The 25,997-nt window shown below is 40.9% G+C and overlaps 1 protein-coding gene across 1 annotated transcript in view; it reads left to right on the forward strand.

Annotated features, from left to right (window-relative positions):
* The window catches only part of RNF169 (ring finger protein 169), a 97,251-nt gene extending 71,620 nt beyond the window's left edge, over positions 1-25,631 (forward strand). Inside the window, exons 4-6 of the mRNA XM_012096605.5 lie at positions 840-958; positions 19,133-19,232; positions 19,682-25,631. Of these exons, the coding sequence (XP_011951995.3) occupies positions 840-958; positions 19,133-19,232; positions 19,682-20,866 (1,404 nt within the window). The 3' untranslated portion in view covers positions 20,867-25,631. The remainder of the gene's footprint in view (positions 1-839; positions 959-19,132; positions 19,233-19,681) is intronic.
* The last annotated feature ends 366 nt before the right edge of the window (positions 25,632-25,997 follow it).

Here is a 25,997-nt window from a genome sequence, read left to right on the forward strand (position 1 = left end):
AATAGTTTGATTGCTGTAGAGCTCAAGGAGTTACCTTTGTTGGAACTGCTGGGAGAAAAACTTTAAAGAAGGTTGGATCCAGGTTTTGAAGGCTATTGGATCATGCTGAGGTATTTAGACTTGATCCTAAAGTCACCAACAGTTAAGCAGGGGAGTGATGGGCTCTGTGTGCTTAATAGGATGGAGAGGATTAGAGGGAAGAAAGGCTGGAAAGAGCAAGACCTGTAAGTAGATTGTTGCCATAATCAAGGCAGGAGATGATGAGAATGTAAGGAAAGGCGATGATGATGAGTAGAGTGTGAGAGACAGAGTAGGGTATTAGATCCGAGAGACATCTCAGTACAGTGGGGCAAAGCAGGAGTGGCATGGAGGCAGTGTGAAAACATGTTCTGGATCGAAGGACCAGCATTAGCTACCTGTTAACTCTAAGATCCTAGGCAAATTAACTGCTCTGAGCCTCAGTTTGCCATCTGTAAAAGATAATAGGCCTTTCTTAGTTGAACTGGTTAAAGAATAAATGAAATAAAATATTTGGGTGTGTTGGGGTACTCAAGAGCTCTGTGCAATGTTATGACTTTGAAAAAAGGGAAGGAGTCATGGATGACATCGAGGCTGCTAACTGGGTTCATAGTGGGACTTAGAGAAGAGAAATAGCGAGCTTGATTTTGGATACATTCAGTTTGAGCTGTATTGAGCTATCCAGATTGGGATCCCAGGAGGCAGCTGGCATCATCGCTTGGACTGAGGGAAGGGGCATGTGTTAGAGAGGTTTGGGCTCTAGCTGTGGGGGGTCCGTGGGAACCCGCATAGACAGTGTTGTCTCCCTTGTCTCCTGCCAGTGTCCTGCACGCCTCTCAGATTCAGAGAATGAAGAGCCTTCCCGAGGCAAGATGATACAGACACACCGCTCGGCATTTGTTTCCAAGAGCAGCTCCTACTCCTTAGCTTTCCTGGCAGGGTAAGAGACTGATAATGAACTCAGTCAGGGTTCTTTCATTCTGGGGTATGAGGCAAAAGGGACGGGGTTGCGGGTGGGGCGGGGGAGCAAAAGGATTTACTGTAGTTACTTTGGGGGAGGTGGGAGTCGGGGAAGGGGGAAACTGGTTTTCAAATATGGATTAGAAAGAAATAAGGGACTGAACTGAATTTTTAAAGAAAAGTAAACCTTATCCTTTTCTGGTATCGTCAGGATAGGATTGTACTAATTGCTCTGCTGAACAGAAGAGTTGAACTTTCTATTCTGGGAGGAAACAATAAAGCCTTATTCAGTATCCATTGATACTGAAGACGGTAGCCATGGATTTTCTTTGTGAACTTTTTTCTCTTAGTAGGAACTTGAGGCCAAAGTTGATTTTTTTTTTTTCAGTGCCTGGAAGTAAAATATATCTTGATAGGTTTCAAGAGGGCAAACTGAAAAGTTTTTAAGACCCTTGTCAAGGAATCTCTTGATACTTTGCACTTTGCAGGCCCTGGGAAGGAAAGGAAGGAGAAATTGGATGGATGTTGGGTGATGGAAGAATAATGAAGGCCTCAGTGGAAGGAAGGATGGATAGATAGATAGGAGGGAAAGGAAGGGAAGGAAAAATGAAAGAAGGGAGGAAGGCTGGAAGGAATCATTTATTCAGTGGACATTCTGGGGACAGCTACTACATGCCATACTCTGTTTTAATATGAAAACACACGATCTTTACCCCATTTGTTGTCTGTTTTGGTTTAGCTGGTGTTGCTCACTCTTACTTCTAGGGTTCTTCTCTTCCTTAACACAGCATTATGAAGTGGCCTTTCTTGTTTACTTGTGGACATACACCTGGATCCTTTTTGTCTGAATGCTCTTTATTGTTAGTCACTAATAAATAAAACCAAAAAAATCTACCAAGTTTAAGAATGTCATAAAGTTCATACTGTTGTGATCCCTGATGTTTTTATATCTGAATCCTTTTTGTATATGTTCTGATTTTCCTGTTCTTTTTTTAAAAAAATTTATTGGAGTATAGTTGATTTAATGTTGTGTTCATTTCAAGTATACAGCAAAGTGATTCAGTTATACATATATTCATTCTTTTTCAGATTCTTTTCCCATATAGATTATTGCAGAATGTTGAGTATTTCTGTGAGTAAAATTCACTAAACTTCTCTTTCCCTTAAATGCCTTCCTTTCTCTGGGTGATGGTGACTCCTTCCAGGAAGGCTGTTTCCTAGACTATTTATTCATTCATTTGAAATTTGTTGAACGGCCACTCTATTACAGTTTGACTGATGTAATAAGGACCCAGTATATAATGTGTAAGCCAGTGTACTTTACCATTTATGATGATGATAAACTCTTGCTTTGTGCATATGTGCTTGAAATATAAATGCTCTGTAAAGTTAAAAAATTCAAGATTGCTTGACTAAGAATTGTCAGCTGCAGAATGTATATATAGAACATTTTCCCATTTATAGCAGAAATATCTTAATGGTTTTTAGAGAGATCTACTGAAAAAGAGAAAAAGATCATATCATTAATTCGAATCAAGTTACAATAAATATCCCCTGAAACAAAAAAATGTTGCTCTCGGCAATCTGCAATTACTCAATATCTCTTCATTTGAAATTACTTGGAAAAAAAGGAAATTAAACCCAAATACGATGTCGAGGCCAAATTGCCCCAATTAATTGGAGTAGACGTTGTATAGGTGAACTACTTATTCCCAATTCTGATCTCTGCCCTTGTAATTCATTCTTTTAAAGTGATTAGAAGGTTAATATGTTGTTACTTAGAAATGCCTAGCAAGGAACTTTGAAAATTCTTCTCTGAAGGGCAAAATGTAAAGTCTATATATACCAAGGGGAGTGCTTCTGATTATGTGTGGCTCTGGAATATCTGTAGGACATCTTTTTTTCCTGCTCCTTGGCTCATCTTTTCTCGTAGTTTGTAACATTGAGTCACAATGGGCTTAATTTATAGGAAAATATTCATTTAACATTTTATTGTTGAGATGTTTACAGTCATATTCTACATTTATGAATTTCAGCATTTTCCTCCAAATATACAAGGTTGTGGGCTGAGTTCAATTACTAGTACAATTGAAAAAAAATTAATTGGATTTGGTTGGTACAGTTATCTTTTTAGGAAATTATTTGTTGATGTTATGGAAACTTTAGGTTGGAAAATCTATTATGGTAATACTGTGAACTGCATCTCTTATTTAGTCAACATGTTTTATTTCTTAGTTAAGAAAATATTGTTTCAATTTTAGATGATATTTAGGAAAATAGTGTGGAGTTGTTAGTGCTGACACTGAGATGAGGTTTATGGATATATTAAAAAAGAATTAGCATGATGATGGTTGCATCACAGTGTGCCTCTGAACTTAAAATGGTTAAAATGGTAAGTTTTATGTTATATGTTTTGGCACAAGTAAAAAGGAATTAGCATTGGTAATAGTTTGGGAGTATTTCAAATACATTTTTTCTATCTGGTAAGCAACAGCTAAAGAACAGGTTTTCTCTGCAAGTGTGTTTCCTAACGAGAATTCATTTGTACTAGTTTTAACGTTTTTTTAAAACATCTGTATTTAAATCAAATTAATCTGCATTTATTTTACTTATCTACTCTATAAACTTTTCTTTCTTAAGCCCAGAAGCATGGAGGTAAGAGCAAGTAGGCCTGGTAGGATGGTTATTTTGGAAGAAGTCTATCAGTAGATTCTGGCTGAATCTTGCGAGCGCAGCTCAGACTACTTGCATTTGAAACGTTCAAAACAAAGAATGTTTTGCTACACTATTAATAAACTCCTATAGCTCTTTGAAAATGAAGCTTCTTTCAAATAGGCAGGTAGAGTAATAGTTAACTCAAGGTCATCTCTAAGTTAATTATCAAATATATGTGAATTGAAAAGATTTAATAACTTGAACCATAAGATATAAATTATAAAGTTAAGGTCTTATTTTAGATATCTGAAAAACTGGTTTGTTGTTCATTTAAATTTATTTCCCTTCATTCCTCATACCCTCTTTACCACTTGAAGAATCAAAAAAAAAAAAAAAAACCTGATTGCAAGTTATACCAAAAGTTCAATCTGGAAAAACTTTCTCTGTTGAGCCAGTGTCTTTTCTAAGAGCTACATGTCCAGTTCCATTTTCCTCTGTGCTTTGACTGTCAAGAAGTTTAGGATCATGGCAGAGTTTTTAGTTCGGTCATCATGGCCTTACAACATGGCATATGATTTTTAAAAATAACATTTGGTATACTCTTCTCATATTTATTACTTAATGTGGTCTTTATTAAGGCTCTGGACATGGAACAACAGACTGGTTCCAAATAGGAAAAGGAGTATGTCAAGGCTGTATATTTTCACCCTGCTTATTTAACTTATATGCAGAGTACATCATGAGAAACGCTGGGTTGGAAGAAACACAAGCTGGAATCAAGATTGCTGGGAGAAATATCAATCACCTCAGATATGCAGATGACACCACCCTTATGGCAGAAAGTGAAGAGGAGCTAAAAGCCTCTTGATGAAAGTGAAAGAGGAGAGTGAAAAAGTTGGCTTAAAGCTCAACATTCAGAAAACAAAGATCATGGCATCCAGTCCCATCACTTAATGGGAAATAGATGGGAAACAGTAGAAACAGTGTCAGGCTTTATTTTTTTGGGCTCCAAAATCACTGCAGATGGTGACTGCAGCCATGAAATAGAAAGACGCTTACTCCCTGGAAGAAAAGTTATGACCAATCTAGACAGTATATTCAAAAGCAGAGACATTGCTTTGCCGACTAAGGTCCGTCTAGTCAAGGCTATTGTTTTTCCTGTGGTCATGTATGGATGTGAGAGTTGGACTGTGAAGAAAGCTGAGTGCCGAAGAATTGATGCTTTTGAACTGTGGTGTTGGAGAAGACTCTTGAGAGTCCCTTGGACTGTAAGGAGATCCAACCAGTCCATTCTAAAGGAGATCAACCCTGGGATTTCTTTGGAAGGACTGATGCTAAAGCTGAAGCTCCAGTACTTTGGCCACCTCATGTGAAGAGTTGACTCATTGGAAAAGACTCTGATGCTAGGAGGTATTGGGGGCAGGAGGACAAGGGGACGACAGAGGATGAGATGGCTGGATGGCATCACGGACTCGATGGACGTGAGTCTGAGTGAACTCCGGGAGATGGTGATGGACAGGGAGGCCTGGCGTGCTGCGATTCATGGGGTCGCAAAGAGTCGGACACGACTGAGCAACTGAACTGAACTGAACTGATTAAGGCTCAGTTTTTACATATTTTTACTGTAAATCACTTAAACTTCTGCTTGGGAAATAGGGTCTAGCCATTAAAAAAAATATAGTCAAACCGTCTATCCTCCTTCCAGTTTAAAAAATGAAAAAAGGAAAGTGAGGCAGTATTGCCAGTACTGCTGTACAAAACTGTAGGTTAAGCAAATGGTGCCTAGTGAGATTTCTGGCATATGTTAAGTCTTCAGTGAGTATTGCCGCCACTATTTTGTATTTTATTTTAGAACCCAAAGCTGAAAAGGATCATGAATATTGTCTTATCTAATTCCTTTGTTTCAGAGTGAAAAGACTAAAGGCCAGCAAGAAAACATGGCTTGTCAAATCTTAGACTGCTGGAATAGAAGGACGATGAGTTAGATAGATTTCTTCTCTCTTTCCACTGTACTCTTTTGTCCCCCTTGACCTTCTTTTAGATCCCGATTTTTATAAAATCCCTTCTAAAGTCTCTTCCCCACTAGACTTTAAATCCTTTGCAAGCTGTGACAAAAATCTTGTTTGCCATTATATTCACAATATTTAGTACAGTACCTGGCACACAGGAGAGGCTCAGTAAATACTTGTGAAATGCTTAATGATATAGGTCTTTGTGCTCGTGGGTGGGTTAAAGGAGGCTTTTTGTCAGAATTGTCAAACTTGCAGGGTCTCTAGGAAAGAGGACTCTGGGAGTTGTGGAGGAAACAGATTGGCTGGTGGTTGTTGTTTAGAGTAGATTCTATAAGATTAATGTGGGATTTGGGTGGGGGGGGATTTAGTGACCACACTGATAAAGCCTTTATACTATAAAGTTAGCTTCTCCCTTTAATGCAGTAGCAGTAGCTTATGGGGATCCTTTTATAGATTCTGTAAGAGAAAAGTCTGTATTGCACCAAGTTATAATTAAACCTTAATTAAGTAGAAATTAACTACATTATTTTGTTTGCTAATGTTCCTATACTTTAAGCCTGAGTTTGTGGTTCAGAGTGGGGCTCAGCAAAAGAGCCTTGCAGTGTCTGTGCTTCCTGTAAGGTGTGTGTGTAAGAAGAGATAGAGACAGAGAGTGACTCCTGACTCAGTCATAATAACTGCATGCCCAGTTAGTGTTGGGATGAATTGAACTATCCTGACTTGTTCCTCATTTTTAAAACAAACACATGAAAATAGGAACTCTTTGAGCTGACAGATACCAGACCCATAAATGATGTGATACTGGAGGACTAACTTTAGAACTGATGAAAAGAGACAAGCCAGAGAGGTGTGAGAATGGAGAAGTCAGTCTTGGGAGGTTTTAGGGAAACAGTAGTGTGAGCTTGAGTAAAATCAGTTGACCTCATTCTATATCATTTATGTAAAATACAGGTTGTTAGACCCTACTTTTTGCTTGCTGGGCAGGGGATTTCACTGAATGATTTGATTCTTTTCACCTCTGAGATTGAAGTATCTAGAAGTGGTTTAAAGTAGGGTTTTAAAGGGTGGAAGAAATGTGGCCAGGGCATGAGATGGAAAGGGTAAGGGCAGTTGGTGGGTTCTGTAAAAATCTCAGGATAGGATTTAGCAAGTTATATGTGGGGAATAGTCCAAACAATAACTGTCAGGGAAAGGAGACTATGAAGGAAAACTGAGGTAGTGATTTAAGAGAAACCACAAGACTTAATGATGGTTTAGGGCAGATCGTGTGTGTGTATGTGTGCACGTGCGCATGCGTGTGTGTGTGTTGTTCAGTCGCTCAGTCGTGTCCGACACTTTGCGACCCCATGAATTGCAGCACGCCAGGCCTCCCTGTCCATCACCAACTCCCGGAGTTCACTCAGGCTCACGTCCATCAAGTCAGTGATGCCATCCAGCCATCTCATCTTCTGTTGTCCCCTTCTTCTCCTGCCCCCAATCCCTCCCAGCATCAGAGTCTTCTCCAGTGAGTCAACTCTTCGCATGAGGTGGCCAAAGTACTGGAGTTTCAGCTTTAGAATCATTCCTTCCAAGGAAATCCCAGGGTTGATCTCCTTCAGAATGGACTGGTTGGATCTCCTTACAGTCCAAGGGACTCTCAAGAGTCTTCTTCTCCAACACCACAGTTCAAAAGCATCAATTCTTTGGTGCTCAGCCTTCCTCACAGTCCAACTCTCACGTCCATACATGTCCACAAGAAAAACCATAGCCTTGACTAGACAGACCTTAGTCGGCAAAGTGATGTCTCTGCTTTTGAATATGCTGTCTAGGTTGGTCATAACTTTTCTTCCAGGGAGTAAGCGTCTTTCAATTTCATGGCTGCAGTCACCATCTGCAGTGATTTTGGACCCCCCCAAAATAAAAGTCTGTCACTGTTTCCCCATCTATTTCCCATGAAGTGATGGAACTGGCTGTCATGATCTTCATTTTCTGAATGTTGAGCTTTAAGCCAACTTTTTCACTCTCCACTTTCACTTTCATCAAGAGGCTTTTTAGCTCCTCTTCACTTTCTGCCATAAGGGTGGTGTCATCTGCATATCGTTGGGGGAGGGATAAAAACAGATATCAGTAGATGAACTGGTTTAGAGGACAAATCTTGCTAAAAGTGTGGATTTCATGTAGGCTTGGCAGCTACAGTTGGAAAAGAAAGATATCCTAAGGAGAAGTGATGTGGAACTTAAGTAGTAGGTTTTAGAGGTGTCCGTAATCTCTCTGTCCAGAAGAAATATCAATAACCTCAGATATGCAGATGATACCACACTTACGGCAGAAAGCAAAGAACTAAATAGCCTCTTGATAAAAGTGAGAGAGGAGAGTGAAAAAGTTGGCTTAAAGCTCAACATTCAGAAAACGAAGATCATGGCATCCAGTTCCATCACTTCATGGCAAATAGATGGGGAAACAGTGGAAATAGTGACAGACTTTATTTTTTGGGGCTTCAAAATCACTGCAGCCATGAAATTAAAAGACACTTACTCCTTGGAAGAAGAGTTATGATCAACCTAGATAGCATATTAAAAAGCAGAGACATTACTTTGCCAACAAAGGTCCGTCTAGTCAAAGCTATCATTTTTCCAGTAGTCATATATGGATGTAAGAGCTGGACTATAAAGAAAATTGAATGCCGAAGAATTGATGCTTTTGAACTGTGGTGTTGGAGAAGACTCTTGAGAGTCCCTTGGACTTCAAGGAGCTCCAATGAGTCCATCCTAAAGGAAATAAGTCCTGAATATTCATTGGAAGGACTGATGGTGAAGCTGAAACTCCAGTACTTTGGCCACCTGATGCAAAAGAACTGACTCCTTGGAAAAGACCCTGATGGTGGGAAAGATTGAAGGCGGGAGAAGGGGATGACAGAGGATGAGATGATTGGATGGCATCACCAACTCAGTAGACATGAGTTTGAGTAAGCGCTGGGAGTTGGTGATGGACAGGGAAGCCTGGTGTGCTGCAGTTCAAGGAGTAGCAAAGACTGAACTGAACTGAATCTCTCTGTTATACTACAATAGAAATATACTGGTGGTTTTCAGAGGGATATGGCAGGATGGTGACAAGTAGCATCAGGGAACGAGCTTTCTCCCAGGTCTTCTACCGTATTCAGTACTTTACATACCTCATTTCCTTTAGCTTCTACATTAATCCTGTAAGATTTCTAACATTCTTATTTTTCAGCTAAGGTAAATGCAGTTCAAAGAGATTAAGCAATTCACCCTAGAACTTCTCACCTCAATAAAGTGACAGAGATGAAATTGGAACTCAGGTCTCTCTTGACTCCACAAACCTGTGTTCTTTCTAGCAAACCGTTGTCAGAATCCTGTGACAAAAGACTCTGCACTTAGAGCTTTGTCTTGAAATGATCTACCTTTGTAACAGAGAGCTTCCTTCTTTCTGTTAGTTTAAATAATTTATACATTGTCTTGTTCTAAAAAGGACTTCCCTGGTGGCTCAGATGGTAAAGTATCTGTCTACAATGTGAGAGACCTGGGTTCGATCCCTGGGTTGGGAAGATTCCCTGGAGAAGGAAGTGGCAACCCACTCCAGAACTCTTGCCTTGAAAATCCCATGGACGGAGGAGCTTGGTGCAGGCTACTATCCGTGGGGTTGCAAAGAGTCGGGCACGACTTCACTTTCACTTTCACTTTGTTCTAAAAAACCACAAAGTTGTATAGAGCTGGGTAAGAAGCTGCCCAGTTATCCTGTTGTTTGAGTGAATTCAAATCCTTTTGCATTACTTTTGCAATATAGCTGTGGAAACAATGGTTCCATCCATCAGCAAACAAATACTAGTGTATGTCCATAGTAGGCAAATACATATAGACAGAAAGTGGGTCAGTGGTTGCTTAGTGCTGGAGGAGAAGTGGGGTTTTAGGAGTGATGGCTAAAGGGTATGAGGTTTCTTTATGAGGTGATGGAAATGTTCTAAAATTGTGGTAATGGTTAAATAACTGTGAATATACTTAAACCATTAAATTGTACACTTAAAAAAAAAGAATGCTAGTGTACACAAGGTAGATAACCCAATAATAAATATTCAAGGGAAGGGTTGTAACAAAATCTTATCCATATCTGGGTGCATGGCAGCTACAGTTGGGCCCTAGGAAGCTGCTTCTGCTTTTACCTAAGTATGTATGTGTTGGGGTGAGGGGCCTCACATACCTAGGTTAGGGGCCAGGAGCAGGATCCTCTCTTGCCTTCAGCTTCTTGGTGGGACTCGGCTCTGCCAGGCCTGAGAGTCTCATTAAGAAAATAGTGTGGCGGGGAGGGGGGAACTAATGTGGTATGGGTATGTGAGGGAGAGTGATGAGTAAGCAATTAATAACATGAGCTATCTCATGTTTTATATCATGTATTACCATTTGAAAACCCTTTAAGCAGTGTTTCATAAGCATTAAGTCTTCTAGCTTTCCAGCTGCATGTTGACACTGGCTGCTCCTCCTCTTCTTTGTTTGTAAGTCAGACTTATTGTGGTTGTGGGTATTTTTAGCTTAACGAGACATCCCAGAAACCATCTGGTCCCTTGGCAGTGGAAATTTTAAGCTAGAAACCTTTCAGACAATGCTGCTTTCTCTTGTTTATGACTTCATTGTGTGTTTGGAAAAGAGAACTTCCCTAGATGTGCTGGATCTGCTGTGGCAGAATAGAGCGGACTGCGAGATCAGTATGCTGAGGGAGAAAAAGCACATGCCTTAGAATTTTGGAGATTCATGTGTGACCTGGAAAAAAAATCACTTCCTCCGGTTCTTTGTCTATAAAATTGGGGATGCTGATTTACAGGGTTTCTGTATGGTTTAAATGAGATATAATATATTTAAAACATACAATACCTGAGAGATAATAGATTCCTAATAAATATTGAGGTTTTCTCTCCTTTCCTTAAGGAGGTCATAGGTATTTCTGTACATATTTTTATTTACTTATAAGAAATTTATTAAATATATCCACTGTGTTTCAGGTACTTGTTAGGGCTTGGGAATATAGAAATGGATGTGCACAAAGGTGGGAGGTGTAATTACTTCTCCGGTTTTTTTTAGCAAAGGTATTGTTTGAGCTCTTAAATCTTAGGAACATTATCAAGTTCACTGCTGACTGTTCTCAGCCAGCACTGAAGCCTCTTAACCTGACCAAATACTGCAATAATAATATGTATATATTATGTTGATAGTTTCCACAATATTTTCACACTCATGATTTTTGTGACCTTCATGTGATAATAACAGCATTGGGGGAGTAGAGTTATATAGGAAAAAAGCGTATATATGCTACTGAAATTGAGTTGGCATTAATTTGAAATATTGTTTTCAAATAAGATATTAATTGTAATCCCTGGGACAACCACTAAGAAAATAACACATATGGGTAAAGAAATAAGAAGAAAATCAAAATGGTTATAGTAGGAGATATTTAACACAAAAGAAGGCATTATTGGAGGCATTATGGAATAAAAATGGTGTAAGACATGTAGAAAACAAATAGAAAAGTGGCAGAAGTCCTTCCTTATCGGTGATTACATTAAATGTAAATAAACTCTCTAATTAAAAGGCTCCAACTGTAGATGAAGCCCATTTCTCTTCTGCCTAAACCAGGGTACCAAATCACTGAGCAAAAGGAATAGGTTAGGAAAGCAGTAGATAGTACTCCAGAGGGTTTCAAAGAGATGAAGCTCTTACTAATTGCATTACAGACGTCACCTACAAGCCACTGGGGATACCTCTCCTGTGCCTCCTCCCCATTGGCCAATGGGCACTCCCATCATTCCACATGCCTCATTCACAAATGCTCTGACCCTGTGGCCACCTCCCTGTGCATGCTCCCAGTGTCTGTTGAGCTGTACCCTATAGGTCTGCAAGCCTGTATTTGCCCTGCCTCAAGACTAAAGAAAGAGCCCAGAGGCAGTAATATAGACATCAGTAGTTTAATGGGATTAAAGAGGGATCTTCCATGTCTGAAGCAAGGTACTCGAGTGACATCCCACTGTGGGCAGCAGACAGCAGGACATGGCAGTGATCTTCACAACCAGAGAGAGAGGGAGGTTATTAATTATAAAGAAAACTGATGTCAGGTTGGCTCATTAGTTACCAGGGGAACACCCCTCACTGCCCCTTTGATAGAACTATCATTGTAGAGATGTTCTGATCTAAACATTAGAACAGTCACTAGCTGGGAGGGGTTAGGGTTAAGAATAATAATGTAACATGGCAATGTGTTAGCATTTATTGTTATTGTTTAGTCACTAAGTTGTGTCTGATGCTTTGTGACCCTGTGGACTACAGCTCGCCAGGCTCCTCTGTCCATGGGATTCTCCAGGCAAGAATACTGGAGTGGGTTGCCATCTCCTTTTCCAGGGAATCTTCCTGACCCAGGGATCAAACCTGCATCTCCTGTGTTGGCAGACGGGCTGTCCTCATTAATTACTTACCACTGAGCCACTTGGGAAGTTCTCAGTTAACCACTTAATTCTAGTATGAATGTTAAAAGGACAAGAGTGTTGAAAAATAACTACGGCTAACCTAATTTGTTGATGAATACACAATATAAAAAGACATAAAGTGTTTTGTGACATCAGAAACAAAATGGAGGAGAGTAAAAGCATAAAGTTTTGTATGTGATTGAAGATAAGTTGTTATCAAGCATAAAATAGACTCTCATATCTGTGTTTTATGTAGGCCTCATGATAACCACAAAGCAAAAACCTACAGTAAATTCACAAAAAATACAAAGACGTCAAAGCATACTTTTATAGAAAATTATCAGTTCACAAAGGTAGGCCACAAGAGAAGGCTAGAGGAGAAGTACAGAACTACTAGGAACTGACTAAGATGGCACTGTAAATCTTTACCTATCAATAATTACTCTAACTGTAAATGCGTTATATTCTCCAATCACAAGACATATAGTGGCAAGTTGAATAAAGAAACAAGACTCAACTATATACTGCCTACAAGAGGCTTATTTCAGCTCGGCTGATACAGGTAGGCTGTAAATGAAAAGGATGGGAAAAGATACTATATACAAATGAAAACCGAAGTGGGAAAAGAGAATGGACTTTAAGCCAAAAATGGTAGGAGTAGACAAAAAGGCATTATATAATGAAAAAGGGGTCAATTCATCAAGAAGATAAAATAATCATAAATATATAATATATGCACCCAAAATTGGAGCACCTAAATATTTTAAGCAAATACTAACAGATCCAAAGGGAGAAACTGACAACAATACAAATATTAGTAGAGGACTCTAGCACTCTACTTTCAACAGTGGATGGCTCACCCAGACAGAAAATCAATAAGGAAATATTGGACCTGAACTACATTTTAGACCAAATGAGCCAAACAGACATATATAGAACATTCCACCCAACAGCAGAATACACATTCTTCTCAACTGCATATGGAACATTCTGTAGGATAGATGATACAAGTCACAAAGCAGGTCAGCAAATTTAAGAAGGTCAGAATCATACATAGTATCTTTTCTGACCAGAATGGTATGAAACTCAAAATGAATAAGAGGAGGAAAACTGGAAAATTCATGCTCCTGAACAACCTGTTAGCCAAAGAAGAAATTAAAAGCGAAATAAAAAATACCTTGAAAGAAGCAAAAGTGGAAACACAGCATACCAAAACGCATGGGATGCACCAAAAGCAGTTCTGAGAGGGAAGTATATAGTGTGAAAGCATTAGTCACTTAGTTGTGTCCAACTCTTTGTGAGTCTGTGGACTGTAACCCACCAGGCTCTTCTGTTCATGGAATTCTCCAGGCAGGAATACTGGGGTGGACTGCCATTTCCTTCTCCAGGGGATCTTCCCAACCCAGGCGCTAAACCCTAGTTTCCCACATTGCAGGCTGACTCTTTACCGATAGAGTCACCAGGGAAGACCTATTAAGAAAAAGAAAGAGCTCAAATAACAATCTAACTTTATACCTCTAGGAACTAGAAAAAGAAGAGCAACTTAAGCCTAAGATTGCAGAAGAAAGGAAATAACAAAGACCAGAGCAGAAATAAATGGAGACCAGGAAAACAATTGAAAAGACCAGTGAAACCGAGAGCTGATATTTTGAAGAGAAAAAAATTACTAAACTTTTAGTTAGGCTAACTAAGGGGAAAAAGACTAAAAAAAAAATCAGAAATGTGAGAGGAGACATCACACTCGATACCACAGTAGCACAAAGGATCCAAAAAAACTACTGTGAACAGTTATATGCCAACAAATTAGATTACCTAGAAGAAATGGATGAATTCTTAAAAACATGCAACCTACCAAGATTGAATTGTGAAGAAATTGGAAATCTGAATAGACAAATAATGAGTAATGAAATTGAATCAGTAGTAAAATACCTCCCAACAAAGAAAAACTCAGGACCAGATGGTTTCCCTGGTGAATTCTACCAAACATTTAAAGAAGAATTAATATGCTGACCCTTCTCTAACTTTTTCAAAAAACCGTAGGGGAGGGAACACTCCCTAACTCATTTTACGAACCCAGCATTACCCTGATACCAAAGCCAAATAAAGATACTATAAGAAAAGAAGACTAGAGGTCAATATCCTTGATTAAATATTCCAAACAAACTATTAGCAAACTGAATTCAGCAACAAATTGGAAGAATCACACACCATGATCAACTGGTTTTACCCTTGGGTCACAAGGGTGGTTCAGCTCAGGTAAATCAATAAATGTGATATACCACATTGATAGAATGAAAGATGAAAATTGTAAGATCTTAATGCAGAAAAAGTATTCAACAAAATACAAATATCCTTTCATGATAAAAACTCTCGACAAATTGGGCATAGAAGGAACATACTAATACAGGCCATATATGACAAGCCCATAGCTAACATCATATGCATGAATGAAAGGTTGAAAGATTTTCCTCTAAGATCAGGAGCAAAACAAGGGTGCCCACTCACCACTCCTATTCAATATAGTACTGAAAGTCCCAACTGTAGCAGTCAAGGAAGAAAAACAAATAAAAGGCATCCAAATTGGAAAGGAAGAAGTAAAATTGTCCTTGTTTATGATGGTATCATCTTATATCATCCTAAAGGAAAGAATATCCTAAAGATTCCACCAAAAAACTTATTAGAGCTAACTAGTGAGTTCAGTAATAAGCCCGTGCATACACAGTCAACTAATATGAGACCCCACGTCCAAGGAGCAGTGGCTGCATGGGCGCAGGAGGGCCTAGAGGAGCTATTCCACATTCAAGGTCAGGAGGGGTGGCGGTGAGGAGATACCCCTCATCCAAGATAAGGAGCAGCAGCTGCACTTTGCTGGAGCAGCCGTGAAGAGATACCCCACATCCAAGGTAAGAGAAACCCAAGTAAGATGGTAGGTGTTGCAAGAGGGCATCAGAGGGCAGACACACTGAAACCATAATCACAGAAAACTAGTCAATCTAATCACACTAGGACCATAGCCTTGTCTAACTCAATGAAACTAAGCCATACCCATGGGGCCACCCAAGACGGGTGGGTCATGGTGAAAAGGTCTGACAGAATATGGTCCACTGGAGATGGGAATGGCAAACCACCTCAGTATTCTTGCCTTGAGAACCCCATGAACAGTATGAAAAGGCAAAATGATAGGATACTGAAAGAGGAACTCCCCAGGTCAGTAGGTGCCCAACATGCTACTGGAGATCAGTGGAGAAATAACTCCAGAAAGAATGAAGGGATGGGGCCAAAGCAAAAACAATACCCAGTTGTGGACATGACTGGTGATAGAAGCAAGGTCTGATGCTGTAAAGAGCAATATTGCATAGGAACCTGGAATGTCAGGTCCATGAATCAAGGCAAATTGAAAGTGGTCACACGAGATGGCAAGAGTGAACATCGACATTCTAGGAATCAGCGAACTAAAATGGACTGGAATGGGTGAATTTAACTCAGATGAGCGGGTAGGAATCCCTCAGAAGAAATGGAGTAGCCATCATGGTCAACGAAAGAGTCCAAAATGCGGTACTTGGATTCAGTCTCAAAAACAACAGAATGATCTCTGTTTGTTTCCAAGGCAAACCATTCAGTATCACAGTAATTCAAGTCTATGCCCCCACCACTAATGCCAAAGAAGCTGAAGTTGAATGGTTCTGTGAAGACCTACAAGACCTTCTAGTTCAGTTTAGTTCAATTGTTCGATTGTGTTCGACTCTTTGCAACCCCATGGACTGCAGCACACCAGGCCTCCCTGAAGATGTCCTTTTCATCATAGGGGACTGGAATGCAAAAGTAGGAAGTCGAGATACCTGGAGTAACAGGCAAGTTTGGCCTTAGAGTACAAAATGAAGCAGGGCAAAGGCTTAACAGAGTTTTGCAAAGAGAACGCACTGTTCATAGCAAACACCCTCTTCCAACACCACAAGATAAGACTCTACACATGGACATCACCAAATGGTCAATACCAAAATCAGATTGATTCTGTTCTTTGCAGCCGAAGATGGAGAAGCTCTATACAGTCAGCACAAACAAGACTGGGAGCTGACTGTGGCTCAGATCATGAACTCCTTATTGCAAAATTCAGGCTTAAATTAAGGAAAGTAGGGAAAACTACTAGACCATTCAGGTATGACCTAAATCAAATCCCTTACAGTTATAAAGTGGGTGACAAATAGATTCAAGGAATTAGATCTGATAGACAGAGTGCCTGAAGAGCTATGGACGGAGGTGTGTGACATTGTACAGGAGGCAGTGAAGACCATCCCCAAGAAAAAGAAATGCAAAAAAGCAAAATGGTTGTCTGAGGAGGTCTTGCAAATAGCTGAGAAAAGAAGCAAAAGTCAAAGGAGAAAAGGAAAGATACATACATCTGAATGCAGAGTTCCAAAGAATAGCAAGGAGAGATAAGAAAGGCTTCCTAAGTGATCAATGCAAAGAAATAGAGGAAAACAACAGAATGAGAAAGACTACAGATCTCTTCAAGAAAATTTGAGATACCAAGGGAACACTTCATGCAAAGATGGGAACGATAAAGGACAGAAATGGTATGGACCTAACAGAAACAGAAGATATTAAGAAGAAGTGGCAAGAATACAAAGAACTATACAAAAAAGATCATGACCCAGACACCCACAATGGTGTGATCACCCACCTGGAGCCAGACATTCTGGAATGTGAAGTCAAGTGGGCCATAGGAAGCATCACTACGAACAAAGCTAGTGGCGGTGATGGAATTCCAGTTGAGCTACTTCAAATCCTAAAAGATGATGCTGTGAAAGTGCTGCATTCAATACACCAGCAAATTTGGAAAGTAGTGGCCACAGGACTGGAAAAAGTCAGTTTTCATTCCAGTCCCTAAGAAAGGCAATGCCAAAGAATGCTCAGACTACTGCACAACTGTTCTCACCTCACATGCTAGCAAAGTAATACTCAGAATTCTCCAAGCCAGGCTTTAACAGTACATGAACCAAGAACTTCGGATGTCCAAGCTGGATTTAGAAAAGGCAGAGGAATCAGAGATCAAATTGCTAACATCCATTGGATCATCGTAAAAGCAAGAGAGTTCCAGAAAAACATCTACTTTTTTATTGACTACGCCAAAGCCTTTGACTGTGTGGATCATAACAAACCGTGGAAAATTCTTCAAGACATGAAATATCAGACCACCTTACCTGCCTCCTGAGAAATGTGTATGCAGCTCAAGAAGCAACCGTTAGAACTAAACATGGAACAACAGACTGGTCCCAAATTGGGAGAGGACATGTACCTCATTACCTCCTTTATAAGTTTTCTCTTAACTAATCTGCTATCATAAAATTTTAAGTCTTTTGCTCAAAAGAGTAGATATGACTATCCCATTCCAGAGCTAAGTAAAATCACTCAAGGAAATAATTTCTGTTTGGGATCATCTGCATGGCTACATGTCCACCTTGTCTTCTGGTAAATTCTTATTTATCCTTTAAAATACATATGCCACTGAAGGCTTTTCCAACCCTGTTCTCACTCCATCCCACGTAATTAATTAATAACTCTTTTATGCCATTATTAGGCAAAATTATTAGGCATAATTTTTCACTGTACCATTTAACTGTGTTATATTGAATTATTTGTCTGCTTCACTGGACTCTGATTCCTTGACGACCTAGACTGTACCTCATTCTTTTCTGTATTTCCAGTGCCCAGATAATGCTCATAGGTGACTGGCATATAGTAAGTGTATGTTAAATGCTTGTTGAGTAGAGCTGTTACCCAGTAAGATCAGTGTTATAATACAGCTACTCTGGTTTTTGGTTTGCATTGTAAAATCATAATATAATGCACAAGACAAATCTTGTGATCTTGAAAACGCTTAATCACCAGGATGTAGGCCTTTGGAAGCTTAAATGTAGTAGATTAAGGGAGAGAGCATATTTAATTTTTACTCCCTACATGGGAATCTAGTGCATTGCTAGGTGTTTTATAAGTGCTTAAATATTTGTTTCATGGATGATTTAGATTGCTTGAGAAGAGGTCTGGGCCTAAGCAAAGGAAAAAAAAATGTTTCTAAAGGTGATTTAATATTGTATCCATCCTATTTTTAAAATTACTATTATTTTTAAAAGTTCTTTTTTGGCTGCACTGGCTCTTCCTTGCAATGTGTGGGCTTTCTCTAGTTGCAGCACACAGGGGCTTCTCTTGGGGAGCATGGACTTCTTGTTGCAGTACATGGGCTAAGTTGCCCTGAGGCATGTGAGATCTTAGTTCCCTGAAGGGGGATCAAACCTGCATCCCCTAGACTGGAAGGCAGATTCTTATCCACTGGACTTCTATCCATTCTATGAAGGAAGGTGAGGTGTCCCTACATTTCTCTAAGCATGAGTGAAATAGCCATTGAAGGTGAAGGTGAAGTCGCTCAGTCATGTCTGACTCTTTGCGACCCCATGGATAGTAGCCTGCACCAAACTCCTCCATCCATGGGATTCTCCAGGCACGAATACTGGAGTGGATTGCCATTTCCTTCTCCAGGGGATCTTCCCAACCCAGGGATCGAACCCGGGTCTCCCGCATCGGAGGCAGACACTTTAACCTCTGAGCCTTGGTTCCAACTGTGGAAGGCCTGGATGCCCAACTCAGCAGCACACTGTATGGGTCAGAGGTCATAAGCAAGGCCTGGGGTCAGAGTTGAGTCCATGCCCAGTCCCCTCTTGTCAGCTGTGAGCCTCTGGGCAAGTTGTTTAGTTAGTCTCTTCAAGACTCAGTTTCCACTGTCTGTAAGATGGGGATAGTAATAATGCCTGCTCTCATTGGTCTTGTGTTATTTAGGCAGGATCTAAGTTTGGAAACAAAGACTTAAACCAGATGTCCTCTCTGGAGAACTCTTTCTTTGGACAGGATTTGGTCTTAGACTTATTTTGTTAATTAATGCATTTTCTGTTATAGCTGCATAGCTTTGAAAGCACAGACAAGATTGTCATCTTTTTCTTCCTTAGCAGTCATAGGCTACGGTTGATGCTTTGTCTTCATTCTCTTTTAGGAACCTAAATTCCAAGATGGAAAGGAGTCAGAGCTGCAGTGACACCAGTCAGGACAGAGCAAAGAGCAGACTCCGAGCAGCCCCAGCCAGCAGAGCCAAGGTAGACCTCAGACACAGGCTGCTTCTTGGGCTCTCTCGTCCCATCCCATAGCCTCCTGCACGTGGCCACAAGAGAACGGTTTCAGATGAGAAGAGGCACAGTGGATCCTAGGCAAACTCATTATGTTGGAGAATTTTACAAAGCAGATGTGAAGGAAGAGAGTTTGAATTAGTAGCAAGATAAGTAGAATGAGGCCTCCTAGAAAAACCTTCTTCAAAATTCTAGATGAGGTGTTTTCATAAAGGTTTTTAATCTCATTATTTGTTTCATGTGTAGGAATTTCTCTAAACGGTGGGTGCACTCTAAATGAGGGATTTTCTACATTTCTTAGACTTGTTATCACCCTTTATGTCTTTTCTTACCCTTCTCTACCCCTCTACCATCAAGAAGGAATGATGAAGAAAAAGGTTATATATGTATGTATACATACGTCTTTTCATCTCTTTCAGGCCACAGCCATGACCCCCACCTCCAACCCCATCATCGGCGTCCTGCTATCCACCCGGAACCACCGCTGCCTCTCGGCTCCCGACCTGACTGTTGAGAAGCGCCTGCCCTTCAGCTCACTGTCAGCCTTGGCTTCCTTACATAAGCCAGAGCGCTCTGTCAGCCCTGAGAGTAACGACAGCATCTCAGAAGAGCTAAACCATTTCAAGCCCATTGTCTGCTCACCGTGTACTCCTCCCAAGAGGCTCCCTGATGGCCGCGTGCTGAGTCCCCTCATCATCAAGTCAACACCCCGCAACCTAAACAGAAGCCTGCAGAAGCAGACTTCTTATGAGGCTAGTCCCCGGATCCTCAAAAAGTGGGAGCAGATCTTTCAGGAGCGGCAGATCAAAAAGACCCTTTCAAAAGCCACCCTCACCTCCCTGGCTCCAGAAACAGGGGACGACTTACTGGTCTCTGAAGTTACGAAGTCTAGCAAGGAGAAGCCTCTTCTGGCTTTAAATACGAGACTGTCCAGTGGGCAAGTTCTCTCTGAGTGTACAGGATCTACCGCCCCTGACCTTGATTATTTTTCCTCTGTTAGCCAGACAAAAGCAGAACAGGGCAGTGACCATAAAAAGAGCACTGAGATCCCATTGGAAACCTGCTGCTCTTCAGAACTCCCAGTGGGGGCCAGTGGGACTTCTTTGGAGAGAGAGCAGTTGGAAAGGTCAGGGTCACCCCCAGATGCCAAGTTAGATAAAACCTGTATAACAGCAACTATGAAAATCTCAGCAGTTAACTCAGTGCTACCTAAAAACAGTGTTTTGGGTGGGGTCCTCAAAACAAAGAAACAGTTGAAGACAGTGAATCATTTTGATCTGCCTAATGGTGTTCTGGCAGACAACCTAGGTGATGAGCCACTTCCTTCCTTGCGTCGGGGCAGGAAAAGACGCTGTAAGACCAAGCACTTGGAACAGAATGGCTCCCTTAAGAAACTGCGACAAAGCAGTGGCGAGGTGGGTCTGGTCCCCACAGACCCAGTGCTGCGAGAGATGGAGCAGAAATTGCAGCAAGAGGAAGAGGACCGGCAGCTGGCTCTGCAGTTGCAGCGCATGTTTGACAACGAAAGGCGGACTGTGAGTCGGCGAAAAGGAAGTGTGGATCAGTATCTCCTGCGGTCCAGCAGCATGGCGGGGGCCAAGTAGCACCTGATGGACAGTGTTACCTGTTTTTCTCAGAGGTCTTTGAGCTTGATCATTTACCCTGAAGAAATGAGTGTTCTCACTTTGGGTTTCTTTTAATGGCAAAACACTGTCAAATATGATTCTGAGAGGTTTTGGGGCCTTTGTAGACTATATCCAAGGGAACTCCGTCTCTGCCTCCCTGTGACCCAGGCCAGAAGCACTCCTCGCTCCCTAGGGTGGCCCACCCCTTAGGGTATCTGGGCCAAATCTGGCAGCACCTGCTTGGCATGAGATTCAGGAGCAGAGTGGCCAGGGTTAGATGGCAGAGGAGAAAGGGGATGCCTTCTTACATTGATAGACCTCCTGACTTCTTTCAGCAGGTGGTGTTTCAAATCAGCCTTGCAGATAAAAATTAGTTCCATCTTTTTTTTTCTCCGAAGAAGTGCAACAGTGTAGTTCTCTGGCAAATCCAAAAAGATTGTGTTCCCCCTTCTTACCTTTGCTTCAAGTAAACATACCTAATGAAATCAGTTTTTATGCTTCTATAAAAGTTAATTTACATTCCTTCTTTAAAAAATAACAATTAATACTATATAGTCGACAGACCACATTCATAGTCATTGTTTAATTTGGTCTTTTCAGGAGACCTCACATGTAAGTGGTATTAGCCCCAGTTTTTGATGATGAAACTGCATTGCAGATGTTCAGGTTCTCTCAACTACTAAGGGCATACACAGCCCAGACTGATTGCTGGGTCTCCCGACAACAAATCCCATGGATTTTTTCCACACTTAAGAGGTTGCCATAATGGACAGCAATCCAAGGACATACCAGGGGAGCCTAGAGAAAGCTGGCTGGGCTTTGAATATTGATTGTGCAAAATCCACGTGCAGACTGACTGGAAGTGCAAACATATACTGTATAGTTATCCACATCCCTCCAGTTTACAGCCTTCTGTTTTCCTGGGGTTCCACTCTGTTAGATAAACTATGATTGGACCTCATTATTACTCTCCTTTTGGACAAGTGTTATCTGCAGTGTTGTTCTAAAATCCAAAAAATTTGCCCAGAAGTCAGGCAAGAACAGCACTGAGACTCCCTACTGTGGAAACACGGTGTCTAGCTGGATGCAGCTGGTCAATTCAGTCCCATGGATCTTTGGGGTTTATTTTCCTTAGCAGGTGACACCGTGTGTCTTTTGCATCTCTGGTGGTGCTTGGTGCTTCTGCCCATCTGGGCTTATTGAGAGTAGGGATTAAGATAGAATTTTAGGGAATCTCTGGTGGGCTGGCATTCCCTGTGCACGTATGAGCTGTTACTATAAAGTCATGTGACTAGCATTTTAACAAGCCTTTCAGATCTTACATATCCCAGTGTACACTGTCCCCCTCAGGTGGCCTCAGCTGGATGCTGCACAGTTTTTCCAATGATGTTGTCTTTGGTGAAAACATTTCTGGAACTGTCCTCATAGTCTGGAGACATCTAGACATCTAATATTCAAACTGGAAAGGACGTTAATGGTTGTCTGTTCCAGCTTCTTCCTCTTACTAAGGCAGAAGCTAAGGTCCAGAACAATAACTCGCTTATCCAGATCACAAAGGATTTACTGTATCTCCTACTTTTGATTCTTAGAAGATTTACCTCCCTACTTCTCTTTAATCTTTGGAACAGAAAGTAGGTTATCAAGAGGGTTTGGAGTCAGAAACAAGGTGCAGCTGTAAAGCAGTCAGTCATTTTCTTGGGCAACTCATAAACAATTCCCAGAGGAGTTCCAGAGCTGTCTGAAGTACCTGGGTAATCACTGAGATACGTGGGACTTCCTCAGTGGCTGCTTTGGTGGGGAATGTCACTCACCTGAACATGTGTGTTCTGTGTGTCTGTGCGTGCACACGTGCAGATGTGTGTTTAGAAGATATACACCAATCTCATTACTTCATCTTCACACCACTTCAGTTTTAGGTCCTCCCAGCAACATGGGCCCTCCAAAAGCTGCTGGAGGGCATATTGGTGCCCAGGATAGAAAAGCTGGCAGTAGTCTGTAGAGGACAGGGAGGGTGACTTACTAAATACCCTCAGAGATGTCAGTTACTGCCATTTCATGGAGTTCCTTTTTGATCTTAGTAAATGTTATTGGAAGGCTAGTCTCATTGGTAGTAGCAAAGACACTTATTTTTCCACTTGTCACCTTTTTCTGTATCTCCAATAATTTGAAAAACTTTTCAGTTGGAGCTAATTTTAGTTTTTGGAAAAAAAAGATGAATATTTTTAATAGAAAAGATATATATTTTAAATATTTCCCCAAAGTAATACTTTCATTTTAAGAAATTGCTTAGTACTAGCAACAAGTTTCAGCATCAGGTTGCAGAGTGAAAATCTGTTACGTGAATATTCCAAAAGCTGAATCCAGTTTAGTGACCCCCTACTGTGGAGCCTTGAATGGTACTGACAGTTGTTTCCAGACTTCCAGCTGAGCAGCAGTCCTTCAAACATAGGCAAGTAGTTTAGGCTAAGGAAGGAGGAGGGTTAATCTTTCATCTCCCTGGCTTTGGAGGAGGGTAAAACCACTAAGATATTATCTGTATTTTAACAGGCTTCCCATACTTAACTACTAAAACCTGAACACTTCTGAAAGAATTCCCCTCCCCTGTTGCTTAATTGTGAAGTTGGCCACAAATGGAGTTGTTGACATGAATTCTTTAGAGAAAAAGACACGGAAGGAAAACAGAATGATGGGGAGGGTTTGTGAGCTAGAATGAAAGATACGCTATCTCCCAAAACAAACATTTCTCACAGATCATTGGAATCTGCTTCACCATAGAAATTTCCCACGTTCTGTTTACTCTGTTTCTTGTGTATATGCATTGTGTTTTTTCTTATTAAAGGCGAAGTTACGAGAGGTTGGAGGATGGAGGTCATCCTAATGGGAAATCCAAGAAACATGGTTCCTGACAAGGGGCTCGAAGCCCTTTTTTTAACAAGTGGGAAAGATACTTTGGGAACATGTTCATGACCCATTGATTGTATCCGCTGGAAGAAGTTATCTGGGCCTGTTGGGTTGATGTCAAGTTTGGGGATTATGTATCCAGCCCCGGGCCCCTTTCATATAATTGCCTCTTTTTAGAAGGTTGATTCTTTCTGGCTGAAGCTTCCCAAGAAAACCTTTTGTAAATGGCTTCATTTATTTTTTTAAATGGAATCTTTAAATTTTTGCCTGGAGGAAGCACTAGTGATGAATGCCTTCTGTGTTTTTTTGTTGTTGTTCATTTTCTCTTAAAAATGCCCTTAAGAGATTAAAGCTGCTTAATTAATTGCTATGTGATTACAAACTAACTAAGATGGAAAGCTGCCACTGGCTTGACTGGTGAAGCTGATGACCGAAGGCTGTATTGCTCATCCTTTTTGTTCCATTTAACAGGTATTTCCTGAGTTTCAAACTTTTGCCAGCCCTGTGCTGGGTCATGGATATAAAGAAGGAAAGGACAGTCCATGCTCTTAAACTCAGTGTCTCCTGGAATGTATTTGAATGCATGTGTGGCTGGAGAGTTCGTTAACGGTTTCATAAAGGGCCATAGTGATGATCTTGGATGGCCCATTCAAGGTACCATCCAGCACCCTTGGACATTTTAGATACCCCCATCAGTTCTGTGAACTTGACTGCAATATTGCTTTCTGTTTCTGAAGTACTTTTACCAGAAGAGAATGATCTTTCTCCTCCCATGATTATAGGACAATTAGAGTTCTCCAGGAGCTGCTTTTAGCATAAAGCCCCAAGAAATGAGGAAGACTGTGGATCACTGACATGGTCAGAGGTGGTTCAAATCTCAACTTAGCAACCTACCAACCTCTCCATGAACCAGACCTGTCACCAAAGCTGGCAGCAACTTGGGATTCTTTTCCTTTTTCTTGCATGGCTTTTCATTGAGATGGAAGGCCAGCTGGTGAGGAGGGGAAGAAAAATGAAGGCTGGATCATCATCACAAAATGTTATGTAGCTGGAATGGGCATGGGGATTACCCAAGCCACACTATCCCACCCGATGCCCTCCTTCTCTTTAAGAAACAAGGAACTCGGGGTTCAGTGCCCTGTGTCATATTTTGTACTACAGTTATCTAAGGTCTGAATCAATAGTCCTCTAAGTCCTCGAAGCTGCACACACACACAATTTGCTCATGAAGGAGATAGCCAAATGATTATTTTAACAGGTTTTTCTTCCTGCTTTTTTTCAGATAGAATTAAAATGTACTCAGATCCCTTGAATACACAGGGAACCACCCGCCCCGCCCCATAGTGAGAGTAATGTGAACATGAAATCTTGGGAAATGATATATTTTGACTGAACAGCCTGTCATTTTTAACTACCAGGGATTAGAACACAGTCAGCTCTTCACTTTTCTTTGAAAATCAAAAACTCCATAGGGACTTAATTTTTCTCGGCCAGCCATTTTTTAACAACCCACAGATTGGTCATCTGGCTTGGCTTTCAGTAAATACAGCTACTTATGTTGTGACTCAACGAGAATGACTTATTCTTGTGTCAGTGAGGAAGCAGGTCTGCTTTTTATTTTCTGAGGGGTGGAAAACTCGGAAAAGAGGCTGCTTGAATAGGCTTTACTCCGAAGATGGTCCAGAAATGCATCTTGACACGTGTCATCACAGTTAAGATAAATATACAGAAGTCTTCAGTTTAGAAACTGGTTATATTGGATGAAGGAAACGTGCCAAGACTGAATGTGCACATTGTTCTATGTATTATCAGTATTTTTTTCCTAAGAAAAATATTTACACACTTTGCTTTGTGAATAATTGCTTCCTTAATGCCTTGTCTCAGTAGTTGTAGGAGGCAACCTCAGACTGGGGTGCCTCCCTTTCTACCTTTTCTGGGGTCTTAACAACTAGTTGGACAAAGCCAAGGCAAGGCCAGGCTTGTTCTTCCTTTCCTCTCATTTAATAAAGGGTAAAAATAGGGAGTGTACTCCTCAAAGATCAAGCCGTGAGAGCTCAAGAGCAGCTTTTGGGCCCTGGCTCCAGATGGTGGCAGATTCTCCCTTATTGGCCCTGCATTCTCCCCATGCTGTGCCACCAGAGGCAGGGGATTTTGCTCAGTGGTTCAACTCTTAACCTCCAACAGAACCTTAAAAGTTCCAGTGAGAATG

This window comes from Ovis aries, chromosome 15 (genome assembly GCF_016772045.2).
Source record: "Ovis aries strain OAR_USU_Benz2616 breed Rambouillet chromosome 15, ARS-UI_Ramb_v3.0, whole genome shotgun sequence".
Taxonomy (NCBI): Eukaryota; Metazoa; Chordata; class Mammalia; order Artiodactyla; family Bovidae; genus Ovis; species Ovis aries.